At 71.0% G+C, this 13,301-nt stretch overlaps 1 protein-coding gene across 1 annotated transcript; it reads right to left on the minus strand.

Annotated features, from left to right (window-relative positions):
- Window positions 1-595: 595 nt before the first annotated feature.
- On the minus strand, window positions 596-12,470 carry PARP10 (poly(ADP-ribose) polymerase family member 10; the record flags this gene model as incomplete). Its single annotated transcript, XM_084280684.1, is given in 10 exon segments — window positions 596-1,331; window positions 3,850-4,018; window positions 5,213-5,346; window positions 6,019-6,927; window positions 7,670-7,799; window positions 8,684-8,896; window positions 9,012-9,571; window positions 9,664-9,894; window positions 12,235-12,291; window positions 12,294-12,470. Coding segments are annotated over 10 exon segments (2,951 nt in total), but the record flags the coding sequence as incomplete, so codon positions are not given.
- Between the last annotated feature and the right edge of the window lie 831 nt (window positions 12,471-13,301).

A 13,301-nucleotide genomic window follows, 5' to 3' on the forward strand; every position in this document is an offset into this window, starting at 1 on the left:
CCAGGACAGGACGATAGAGCCCCCCCAGCCCCCAAACCCCCCGGATCAGGGTGATGGGGACCCTCCCAGGGTGTCAGGGACCCCCCCAACCCCAACCCCCCCAGGACAGGACGATAGAGCCCCCCAGCCCCTAAACCCCCCCAGGGGCAGGGCAATAGGTACCTCCCCAGGGTGTCAGGGACACCCCCAACCCTAAAACCCACCCGGACAGGGTGATGGGACCCTCCCAGGCTGTCAGGGACCCCCCAGCCCCCAACCCCCCCCACAGCAGGGCGATAGAGCCCCCCCAGCCCCTAAACCCCCCCAGGGCAGGGCAATAGAGCCCCCCCAGCCCCCAAACCTCCCTGGATCAGGGTGATGGGGACCCTCCCAGGGTGTCAGGGACCCCCCAGCCCCCAACCCCCCCCAGGGCAGGGCGATAGAGCCCCCCCAGCCCCCAAACCTCCCCGGATCAGGGTGATGGGGACCCTCCCAGGGTGTCAGGGACCCCCCCAACCCTAAAACCCCTCCAGATCAGGGTGATGGGGACCCTCCCAGGCTGTCAGGGACCCCCCAGCCCCCAACCCCCCCCAGGGCAGGACGATAGAGCCCCCCCAGCCCCCAACCCCCCCCCAGGGCAGGGAGGGCAATAGAGCCCCCCCACTTCCCAAACCCCCCGGATCAGGGTGATGGGGACCCTCCCAGGGTGTCAGGGACCCCCCCACAACCCCAACCCCCCCTGGGGCAGGGCAATAGAGCCCCCCCAGCCCCCAACCCCCCCAGGGGCAGGGCGATAGGTACCTCCCCAGGGTGTCAGGGACACCCCCCCCAACCCCAAAACCCACCCAGGACAGGGTGATGGGGACCCTCCCAGGGTGTCAGGGACCTCCCCCAACCCCAAACCCCCCTGGGGCAGGGCAAAAGAGTCCCCCCAGCCCCCAACCCCCCCAGGGGCAGGGCGATAGGTACCTCCCCAGGGTGTCAGGGACCCCCCAGCCCCTCCCCCCCCAGGGCAGCGCGTTCAGAGGGGGCTGTGGGGGGGGTCCCAGGGGTGCCCCCCCGGCGCCGGCAGGCGATGAGGTACTGTGGGTAGGCCTGGGTGTCGTTGAAGATGACGAAGATGCCGGGGCGCCGGGGGTCGTCCGCGGCGCTGTCGTAGCGCCGGGGGGGCCCCGCGTCCCGCGGCAGCGGGGGGGGGGCGCGCAGCCCCGGCGCCCCCGGCCCGGCTCGGCCCGTCAGCACCTTGGCCACGAAGATGAACTTGGTGCCGTCGGCGCCGGGCGGGGAGTAGCGATCCTGCGCCGAGAGCGCCGCGCGCGCCGCGAAGTACACGCCGAGCCCGTAGAGAGCGGCTGGGGGCACACGGGGAGGGGTCAGCGGGGATGGCAGGGGTGATGGTGGCACCGTGTGCTGGTGGCACCATGTGCTGGAGGCACCAAGTGTTGGTGGCAAGGTGTGTCGGTGACACCACAAGCCAGTGGCACCATGGGTCAGGAGCACCATGTGCCAGGGACACTGTGTGCCAGGGACACCATGTGCCAGTGGCACCATGTGCTGGAGGCACCGTGTGCCTGGAGCACCGTGTGCTGGTGGCACCACGTGCCAGGAGCACCATGTGCCGGCGGCACCACGTGCTGGCGGCACCATGTGCCAATGGCACCACGTGCTGGAGGCACCGAGTGTCGGTGGCAAGGTGTGCCGGTGACACCACAGGCCAGTGGCACCATGGGCTGGGAGCACCGTGTGCCAGGGACACTGTGTGCCAGGGACACCACGTGCCGGTGGCACCATGTGCTGGAGGCACCAAGTGTCGGTGGCAAGGTGTGCCGGTGACACCACAAGCCAGTGGCACCATGGGTCAGGAGCACCATGTGCTGGTGGCACCGTGTGCCAGTGGCACCATGGGCTGGGAGCACCGTGTGCCAGTGACACTGTGTGCTGGTGACACCATGGGCCGGCAGCACCGTGTGCCAGGGACACTGTGTGCCGGTGGCACCATGGGCCAGGAGCACCATGTGCCGGTGTCACCATGTGCCAATGGCACCATGTGCTGGAGGCACCGTGTGCCTGGAGCACCGTGTGCCGGTGGCACCATGTGCTGGAGGCACCATGGGCCAGGAGAAACATGTGCCGGTGGCACCGTGTGCCAGTGGCACTGTGGGCCGGGAGCACCATGTGCTGGAGGCACCAAGTGTCAGTGGCAAGGTGTGCCGGTGACACCACAAGCCAGTGGCACCATGGGCTGGGAGCACCATGTGCCGGTGACACTGTGTGTCGGTGACACCATGGGCTGGGAGCACCGTGTGCCAGGGACACCGTGTGCCGGTGACACTGTGTGCCGGTGACACCACAAGCCAGTGGCACCATGGGCTGGGAGCACCGTGTGCCAGGGTCACCGTGTGCCAGGGACACTGTGCTGGTGACACCATGTGCCCGAAGCACCATGTGCCTGGAGCACCGTGTGCCGGTGGCACCATGTGCTGGAGGCACCAAGTGTCGGTGGCAACGTGTGCCAGTGACACCACAAGCCGATGGCACCATAGGCTGGGAGCACCATCTGCCAGGGACACTGTGCTGGTGGCACCATGGGCCAGGAGCACCGTGTGCCAGGGACACCATGTGCCGGTGGCACCATGTGCTGGAGGCACCGAGTGTCGGTGGCAAGGTGTGCCGGTGACACCACAAGCCAGTGGCACCATGGGCTGGGAGCACCATGTCCAGGGACACCATGTGCTGGTAGCACCATGGGCCAGGAGAAACATGTGCCGGTGACACCATATGCCAGTGGCACTGTGGGCCGGCAACACCATGTGCCAGGGACACTGTGTGCCGGTGGCACCATGGGCTGGGGGCACCATGTGCCAGGGACACTGTGTGCCAGTAGCACCATGTGCCAGTGGCACCATGGGCCAGCAGAACCATGTGCCAGTGGCACCGTGTGCCAGTGGCACTGTGGGCTGGGAGCACCATGTGCCAGGGACACCATGTGCCGGTGGCACCATGGGCTGGAAGCACCATGTGCCAGGGACACTGTGTGCCGGTGACACCGTGTGCTGGTGACATCAAGTGCCAGTGGCACTGCACGCTGGTGGCACCACGTGCCAAGGAGACCATGTGCCAGGGGCATCGTATGCTGGCAGTGCTGCGTGCCGGTGGCACCGTGTGCCAGGGACACTGTGTGCCAGGGGGACCGCATGGTGGGGGCACCATGTGCCAGGGGCACCAAATGCCAGTGGCACCATGTGCTGGTGACACCACATGCGAGGGTCACCATGTGCCAGGGGCACCGTGTGCCAGGGGCACCAAGTGTCAGTGGCACCGTGTGCTGGTGACACCAAGTGCCGATGGCACCACGGGCCAGGAGCACCGCAAACTGGGGGTACCACATGCCAGCGGCACCGTGCACCAGGGACACCACATGCCAGGGGCACCATATGCAGGTGGCACCACGTGCCGGGTGCACCACGTGCCAGGGACACCATGCGCTGGTGACACCACATGCCGGGGGCACCTCATGGCAGAGGCACTGTGTGCCGGCAGCACCACGTGCCAGGGACACCATGTGCTGGTGACACCGTGTGCTGGGGGCACTGCATCCTGGTAGCACCACGTGCCAGGGACACCATGTGCTGGGAGCACCATGTGCCGGTGGCACCGTGTGCCAGGGACACCACATGCCAGGGCTGGTGACACCACATGCTGGCAGCACCACACCCTGGTGGCACCATGTGCCGGGGCACCGTGTGCCAGCAGCCCCGCGTGCCGGTGGCACCGCGTGCCGGGGGCACCACGTGCCGGGGCACCGCGTGCCGGCAGCCCCACGTGGCGCCGGCACCGTGTGCCGCGTGTCGGCCGCGGCGCCGCACCCACCGTTCTTGCCGCAGAAGCTGCGGTTGAAGCCGTGCAGGCAGATCTCGCGGCTGGAGGTCTCGGTGGTGCCGTGGAACAGGACGCGCTCGGCGGCGCCGCCGGCGCGCTCCATGCTGGCCTTCTTCAGCCGGTACTGCTCGTACAGCAGCGGGTGGATCAGCTTCTGCACCTGCGGCGGCACCGCAGCGTCCGGGGCTCTGCCGGGGGTGCCACGCCGGCACCGCGCCCCGGCACCGCCAACACCGCGCCCTGGCACCGCCAGCACCGCGCCCCAGCACCACCAGCACCGCGCCCTGGCACTGCCAACACCCCCATCGCGCCCTGGCACCACCAGCACCCCCATCACGCCCCAGCACCCAGCCCCAGCACCACCAACACCACGCCCTGGCACCCGGCACCGCGCCCCGGCACCGCCAACACTGCGCCCTAGCACCACCAACACCGCGCCCCGGCACCACCAGCACTGTGCCCCGACACCGCCAACACCCCCATTGCGCCCCGGCACCCAGCCCCAGCACCAACAACACCATGCCCTGGCACCCGGCACTGTGCCCCAGCACCACCCACATCACGTCCTGGCACCACCAGCACTGCACCCCAGCACCACCAACACCACACCACGGCACTCAGCACCCAGCCCTGGCACTGCCAGCAGCACCACAGCACTCGGGGCTCTGCCAAGCGGTGTGACACCGGCACCACCAGCACTGCGCCCTGGCACCCAGCACCCAGCCCCAGCACCACCCACACCATGTCCCAGCACCCACATTGCGCCCCAGCACCACCAGCACCATAGCCTGGCACCCAGCACCACCGACACTGCACCCAGGCACCCAGCACCAGCACTGTGCCCTGGCACCCAGCACCACACCCCAGCAGCCAGCACCAGCACCATGCCCCAGCACCCACACCGTGCCCCGGCACCACCAACACTGCGCCCCAGCACCAGCACCCTGGCACCCAGCACCATGCCCCAGCACCAGCACTGCGCCCTGGCACCCAGAACTGGCACCACACCCTGGCACCCAGCACCGACACTGCACCCTGGTAACACCGGCACCAACACCGCGCCCCAGCACCAGCACGGCACCCAGGCACCCAACACCAGCACTGTGCCCCGGCACCACCGGCACCACACCCAGGCACCCAGCACTGGCCCTGCACCCCAGCACCGCGCCCTGGCACCCAGCACCACGGCCCGGCCCCACCAGCACCGCACCCAGCAGCCAGCACCAGCACCATGCCCCAGCACCCACACCGTGCCCCGGCACCACCGGCACCACGTCCTGGCACCCAGCACTGGCCCTGCACCCCAGCACCAGCACCAGCACCGCGCCCCGGCACTGGCACCGGCAGCACCCACCTTGATGACGTCGATCTGGCCGCGCTGCTCCTCCAGCGTGTCGTAGAAGTGGCGCACGGTGTCACCAAACTCCTCCGAGTCCTCGGGCAGCACCATCAGCCTCACCTCCTCCTCCTGGCCCAGCGCCTCCAGACCTGCCAGATACGGCTGCGGGTGAACGCCGGCGCGGTGCCCACCCAGGGCTGGCTGGGGAACCCCTGTGGCAGGGCCCACGGCACCGGCCCGGCACCGGCACAGCACCAGCACCCACCCAGGGCTGCCTGGGGAACGCCTGGAGTGGGGCCCACAGCACCGGCACGGCACCGGCACAGCACCGGCACGGCACCGGCACGGCACCGGCACGGCACTGGCATGGCATCGGTGCCCACCCAGGGCTGGGGAATCCCTGTGGTGGGGCCCATGGCACTGGCACAGCACTGGTATGGCACCGGCAGCCACCCAGAGCTGGCTGGGGACCTCTGTGTCGGGACCCATGGCACCAGCATGGCACCGGCACGGCACCGACACCCACCCACGGCTGGCTGGGGAACCCCTATGTCAGGACCCATGGCACTGGTATGGCACCGGAATGGCACTGACACCCACCCAGGGCTGGCTGGGGAACCCCTGCAGCAGGGCCCACGGCACCAGCATGGCACCGACACCCACCCAGGGCTGGCTGGGGACCTCTGTGTTGGGACCCACGGCACCGGCACAGCACCGGCACGGCACTGGCACGGCACCGACACCCACCCAGGGCTGGCTGGGGAACCCCTGTGGTGGGACCCACGGCACCAGCCCAGCACCGGCCCGGCATCGGCACGCACCGAGCAGCTGGTGGGCGCTGTCGGCGGGGGGTTGGCTGCGGGACACCGGCATGGTGCTGGCGTTGCCGATGTCGTACTCCTCCATCCGCTCCAAGTCGACGGTGAAGGGCCGCCCGTCCAGCAGCAGGTCCAGCCGGCGCTCCCGGCGCAGCCAGGCGCGCTCCAGCAGCGCCGAGGCCTCGGCGGCGTAGGGCACGGCGGTGCCGGAGGGGTCCCAGCGCACCCAGCACGCGGTGCCGGCGCCGCTACCGGAACCCTCAGGCTGTGGCAAGCGCCGGAGCAGGAGGTCGAGCTCGGCGGCGGCGGCGGCGGTGTATTCGGCGAAGCCGCTGAGCGTGGCGGTGCCGGCGCGCAGCCGCAGGCGCACCGCGTGCTTGCGCTGCAGGGCGGTGAGGCGACGCCGGCACCGCGCCGGCAGCACCCGCAGCCGCTCGCTCGCCACCTCCTCGTCCCGCAGCCGCCCGGCCAGCGCCAGCTCCAGCGCCCGGTGCGCCGACGCCGCGTCCCCCTCGGAGGAGGAGAACACCGTCACCAGCGCCGCGTCCGCCGCCGGCAGAGCCTCCTCCAAGGAAGCTTCCAGAGCCGCCAGGAGCACGGCGTCCGCCTCCTCGCCGGGGCCTTCACCACCCTCCTCCTCCTCCTCCTCCTCCTGGCCGCCGCCGCGGTGCCGCTCCCGGCTGTAGGAGCGGAGGGAGAGCGCGGTGGCACGTGCCAGCTCCTCGTCCTCGCGCCGCGTGCTCTCCATGGAGCGCTGGATGGCCAGCACCATCTGCGCCTCCTCATCCTCCTCGTCCTCTGGCACAGCCGGCGCCGGGGGCTCGCCGGTGGGCTCCTCGGGGTCGTGGTCGGCCGGCGGCGCGGGCTGCCCGGCGTCGGTGCGCAGCACCGCCAGCAGCTGCTTGATCTCCTCTGTGGGCAGTGGTGAGGGGTCAACCGCCAGCACCGGCACCGCGGCACCGCACTGGCACCTGGCACTGCGGCACTGCACTGGCACCCAGCACCGTGGCACCGCACCAGCACCCAACACCACAGCACCATGCTGGCACCCAGCACCACACTGGCAACCGGCACTGCAGCACCACGCCAGCACCAGGCACCGCAGCACCATGCCGGCATCCAGCACCGTGGCACCGTGCTGGCAACTGACACTGCACCAGCACCCGGCACCGTGCTGGCACCTGGCACCATAGCACCACACCAGCATCTGGCACCACACATTGTGCCAGCACCTGGCACCACGGCACCACGCCGGCACCCAGCACTGTGGCACCATGCCAGCACCTGGCACCACACACTGTGCCGGCACCTGGCACCGTGGCACTGCACCATCATCTGGCACCCGGCACCGCACCGGCACCCAGCACCACAGCACCTGGCACTGCAGCATCGTGCCAGCACCTGGCACTGTGGCACCACGCTGGCACCCAGCACTGTGGCAGTGCGCTGGCATCCAGCACTGTGGCAGTGCGCTGGCACCCGGCACTGTGGCACTGCACCAGCATCTGGCATCCGGCACCACGCCGGCACCCAGCTCCATGGCACCACACCAGCATCCAGCACTGTGGCACTGTGCCGGCACCTGGCACTGCGGCACCACACTGGCACCCACCACCCCCTCCCAGCGCCGGAGCGGCCCCCTCGCCCCCCTCACCGATGTTGGGGTGCAGCCCGGTGCCGTCGGTGCCGTCGGTGTCGTCCAGCAGGTCCTGGGCGTCGGGGGGGGGTGGCGGGGGTGGGGGGTCCTGGTCGTAGTCTGGGGGCAGCAGATCATCCGGATCCGTCTGCAGCCGCGGGGGAGGAGACGGTGTCACCGGAGCCAGAGGGGTGCCAGGAGGTGACCCCATCACCGGAGCCGGATGGGCACTGGGACGGGACCCCGTCACCGGAGCCACAGGTGCCAGGGCGAGACCCCATCACCAGAGCTACACAGGGGTGCTGGGATGAGACCCCATCACTGGAGCCGTCTGGGCACCGGGATGGGACCCCGTCACCAGAGCCACAAGGGTGCTGGGATGAGACCCGGTCACCAGAGCCATATGGGCACTGGGAGGAGACCCCAAAACCAGAGCCACAGGGCCCAGGACGAGACCCCAAAACTGGAGCCCCACAGGTGCCAGGACGAGACCTCATCACCGGAGCCGTATGGGCACCGGGATGGGACCCCAAAACTGGAGCCCCACAGGTCCAGGATGAGACCCCGTCACCAGAGCCATATGGGCACCGGGACAAGACCCCATTACCAGAGCTGCATGGGCACTGGCATGAGACCCCATCACCAGAGCCCCATGGGCACTGCAAGGAGACCCCAAAACTGGAGCCCCACGGGCCCAGGATGAGACCCCGTCACCAGAGCCACATGGGCACCAGGATGGGACCCCAAAACTGGAGCCCCATGGGCACCGGGACGAGACCCCATCACCAGAGCCCCATGGGTACCGGGATGGGACCCCATCACCAGAACCACATGGGCACCGCAAGGAGACCCCAAAACTGGAGCCCCATGGGCCCAGGATGAGACCCCATCACCGGAGCCCCATGGGCACCAGGATGAGACCCCAAAACTGGAGCCCCATGGGCACCAGGACAAGACCCCATCACCAGAGCCACCGGCACAGCAGCCGCCCCATCACCACCCCCACCCGCTCCCCACGGCGCCGGCTCTCACCTGGGGGTCGGGGGGGCTCCAGCGGGCGCCGTCCAGCTGGATGACGCACTGGTGTTGGGTCTCCAGCCGGCGCAGGACGCTCTGCCCGCCGGCGTCGCGCAGGAAGCGGGCGACGCCGGGGAGCCGCAGCGTCACCGCCTGTGCCGCCACGCTGCCCAGCAAGCTCTGCACGAACTCGGCGGCCGCCTGGCACCGGCTGCTCTCCCCACGCACCTACCGGGCAGCGCGGCACCGTCACGGCACGCGGCCAGCATGGCGGCGGTGGCACCGCGACGGCACCGCGGCGATGGCACCGCGGCGACGGCACCACGTCCCGCTCACGGCTCACCCGCAGCCCGGTGATGTCCCCGCCGTCCAGCGGCAGCAGGGTCACCTCGGGGATGCTGCCCAGCAGGTCCTGGTAGTGCCGCTGGAGATACCGCAGCGCTCCCGGCTCTGCCGGCACCACCACCTCGTCCTGCGCCGACGCCGCCGGCACCGCGTGCTCCCAGTGCGGGTCCCAGCCGGACGTGGCCTCGGCGTCCCCTGGCTGCTCAGGCTCCTCGGGGAAGGCGGCCAGTGGCTCCCCGGTCACCGGGCCCATCGCCGCCAGCTCGGTGTGTGCCGGGGTGCCGGTGCGGTCCGGTGTGCCGGTGTCCGGCGCGGGGGCCGTGTCCGGTGTGGGGGACACAACTGGGGGGCCCACGTGCGGTAGGGGAGCCACAGCCCTTGGGGGGTCTGTGTCTGGTGGGGTCACCGTGTCTGGTGGGGTCCCGGCATCCGGCGGGGTCACCGCGTCCGCCGGTGTCACCGCGTCGCCATCCGGCGCCTCCAGGAAGGGGTAGTGCGGGCTGAGCTCCAGCACCACGTCCTGCAGCCGGTGGGGTCTCCGCAGCACCCGCTCTGCCGCTGCAGACGAGGGGGACAAGGGACCGGTGACCCCCCCCGGCACCCGGCACCGGCAGCGCCGCGGCGGCGGGGTCCGGTTGGCCGCCACTCACCCGCTGGCTGCTGGAAGGTGACGATGGCGGCGCCGGCGCCCGGCAGCAGCCGCACGGCCTGGACGGGGCCGCCGCCGCTGCGCCGGTTCTCGAAGTAGAGCTCGAGGAGGGGGCGGCTGAGCGGCGCCGCCGCGCGAACCAGCACGCTGGGGGTCTGCGGCGCCCGCAGCAGCGCCCACGCCGCGCCCGACGGCCCCCGGCACCGCGCCCGCTGCGCCGCCGCCGCCAGCTCTGCCGGGGTGGGACGGGGGTCACGCCGGGGTCACACAAGGGGGACACCGGGGTCACGCCGGGGTCACTCCGGGGTCACACCGGGGTCACTCCAGGGTCACTCCGGGGTCACACAAGGGGGACACCGGGGTCACTCCGGGGTCACTCCGGGGTCACACCGGGGTCACTCCAGGGTCACTCCGGGGTCACACAAGGGGGACACCGGGGTCACTCCGGGGTCACTCTGGGGACGGGGGATGGAGACGCTGCGGCGGCGCCAGCGGCACCGGGGAGACACCATGGGCAGCATCCCAGTGGCACCAGTAACACCACAGACCCCCATCCCAGTGGCACCAGTAACACCATAGAGCCCCGTCCCAGTAACACAGGTAACACCACAGAGCCCCATCCCAGTAACACCAATAATACCACAGAGCCCCATCCCAGTAACACCAGTAACGCCACAGAGCCCCATCCCAGTGGCACCAGTAACACCACAGACCCACACCCCAGTAACACCAGTAATGCCACAGAGTCCCAGCCCAGTACCACCAGTAACACCACAGAGCCCCATCCCAGTAACACCACAGACCACCATCCCAGTGGCACCAGTAACACCACAGACTCACACCCCAGTTAACACCAATAACACCACAGACCCCATCCCAGTGACACCAGTAACGCCACAGAGCCCCATCCCAGTGGCACCAGTAATGCCACAGAGCCCCATCCCAGTGGCACCAGTAACACCACAGACCCCCTGTCCCCCCACCCTCTCCCAGCCCCAGTTCCCAAGGTGAAGGGCGGGTGCTGCCCCCCTCACACCCCGTGTGCAGCCCCCTCCCCTTGTGCTCCCCCCACCCACCCGGGCTGCAGCCCCCCCCAACCCTGGGTGCAGCCCCCCCACCATGGGCGCTCCCCCTCCCCACCCCGGTGCAGCACCCCCCTTGTGCTCCCCCCACCCACCCTGGGTGCTGCCCCCTCCCCACCCCGGGGTCTTCCCCCCACACCCTGTGTGCAGCCCCCCCCCCACCTTGGTGCCACCCCCTCCTTGTACTCCCCCCACCACCTTGTGCTCCCCCCCCCCACCTTGTGCTCCCCCCCCCCAGTGCTCACCCCCCGCCACCTTGTGCTCCCCCCCTGCCACTGCTCACCCCCCCCACCTTGGCGCCCCCCACCCCCACCTTCGTGTCGTCCCCCCCCATGCTCCCCCCACCCACCCTGGGCTCTCCCCCTCGTGCTCCCCCCACCCACCTTGGTGCCCCCCCCCCAGTGCTCCCCCCACCCCCCTTGTACTCCCCCCCCCACCTTGTGCTCCCCCCCTGCCACTGCTCACCCCCCCCCACCTTGGCGCCCCCCACCCCCACCTTCGTGTCCCCCCCCCCCATGCTCCCCCCACCCACCCTGGGCTCTCCCCCTCGTGCTCCCCCCACCCACCTTGGTGCCCCCCCCCCAGTGCTCCCCCCACCCCCCTTGTACTCCCCCACCCACCTTGTGCTCCCCCCCCACCTAGGTGAGACCCCCAGTGCTCCCTACCCACCTTGGTGCCCCCCCCACCAGTGCTCCCCCCACCCACCTTGTGCCCCCCCCCCCACCTTGGTGCCCCCCCCCCAGTGCTCCCCCCCCACCTTGTGCTCCCCCACCCACCTTGGTGCCCCCCCCCCAGTGCTCCCCCCACCCCCCTTGTACTCCCCCACCCACCTTGTGCTCCCCCCCCCACCTTGTGCTCCCCCCCTGCCACTGCTCACCCCCCCCACCTTGGCGCCCCCCACCCCCACCTTCGTGTCCCCCCCCCCCATGCTCCCCCCACCCACCCTGGGCTCTCCCCCTCGTGCTCCCCCCACCCACCTTGGTGCCCCCCCCCCAGTGCTCCCCCCACCCCCCTTGTACTCCCCCACCCACCTTGTGCTCCCCCCCCACCTAGGTGAGACCCCCAGTGCTCCCTACCCACCTTGGTGCCCCCCCCACCAGTGCTCCCCCCACCCACCTTGTGCCCCCCCCCCCACCTTGGTGCCCCCCCCCCAGTGCTCCCCCCCCACCTTGTGCTCCCCCACCCACCTTGGTGCCCCCCCCCCAGTGCTCCCCCCACCCCCCTTGTACTCCCCCACCCACCTTGTGCTCCCCCCCCAGTGCTCCCCCCACCCACCTTGTGCTCCCCCCCCCCACCTAGGTGCCCCCCCCCCAGTGCTCCCCCCACCCACCTTGTGCTCCCCCCCCCCACCTAGGTGCCCCCCCCCCAGTGCTCCCCCCACCCACCTTGTGCTCCCCCCCCCCACCTAGGTGCCCCCCCCCCAGTGCTCCCCCCACCTTAGTGCCCCCCCCCCTTGTGCTCCCCCCTCCCCCCCTCCTTGTGCCCCCCACCTTGGGTGCTGAGGGGGTCCCGCAGCCGCAGCAGCGCCCAGCCCGGGGGGGGTCCCGGCACAGGGTGACGGTGCCGGGGGGGCGGCCCAGCAGCGTCTCCAGCAGCTCCGGGGGGGGGGGCTGGGGCCCGACCCCCCCCAGCAGCAGGTGGGTGGGGTCCCAGGGGGGGGCCGCCCGCACCCCCAGCTCGCAGCCCCCCAGCCAGTGGGGACCCCGGGACAGCACGTTCTGGGCGTCTGGGGGGAGGAGGGGGGGTCACTGGGGGGGCACTGGGGGGCACTGGGGGGTCACTGGGGTGGGGGGGTCACTGGGGGGGTCACTGGGGAGTCACTGGGGGGTCACTAGGGGGGTTACTGGGGGGTCACTGGGAGGGTTGGGGGGTCACTGGGGGGTCACTGGGGGGTCACTGGGGGGGTTACTGGGGGGGTTTGGGGGGTCACTGGGGGATCACTGGGGTGGGGGGTCACTGGGGGGTCACTGGGGTGGGGGGTCACTGGGGGGTCACTGGGGGGTGGTGGGGGGGTCACTGGGGGGTCACTGGGGGGGTTACTGGGGGGTCACTGGGAGGGTTGGGGGGTCACTGGGGGGTCACTGGGGGGGTTACTGGGAAGTCACTGAGGGGTTACTGGGGGGTCACGGGTGGGTCACTGGGGGGTCAATTGGGGGATTGGGGGGTCATTGGGGTGGGGGGCCACTGGGGTGGGGGGGTTGGGGGGTCATTGGGGGGCGTTGGGGGGGGTCATTGGGGTGGGGGGGTCACTGGGCGGCAGTTGGGGGGGTCATTGGGGTGGGGGGGCACTGGGGTGGGGGGTTGGGGGGTCATTGGGGGGCGTTGGGGGGGTCATTGGGGTGGGGGGGTCACTGGGCGGCAGTTGGGGGGGTCATTGGGGTGGGGGGGCCACTGGGGGGAGTTGGGGGAGTCACTGGGGGGGTTGGCGTGGTCATTGGGGTGGGGGGGTCACTGGGGTGGGGGGTCACTGGGGGGGTTGGTGGGGGTCATTGGGGTGGGGGGGTTGGTGGGGTCACTGGGGGGGTTTGGGGGGTCACTGGGGGGGGTTGGGGGGCTC

The sequence above is a fragment of the Gallinula chloropus genome (assembly GCF_964237585.1).
Source record: "Gallinula chloropus genome assembly, contig: HAP1_SCAFFOLD_705, whole genome shotgun sequence".
Classification (NCBI taxonomy): Eukaryota; Metazoa; Chordata; class Aves; order Gruiformes; family Rallidae; genus Gallinula; species Gallinula chloropus.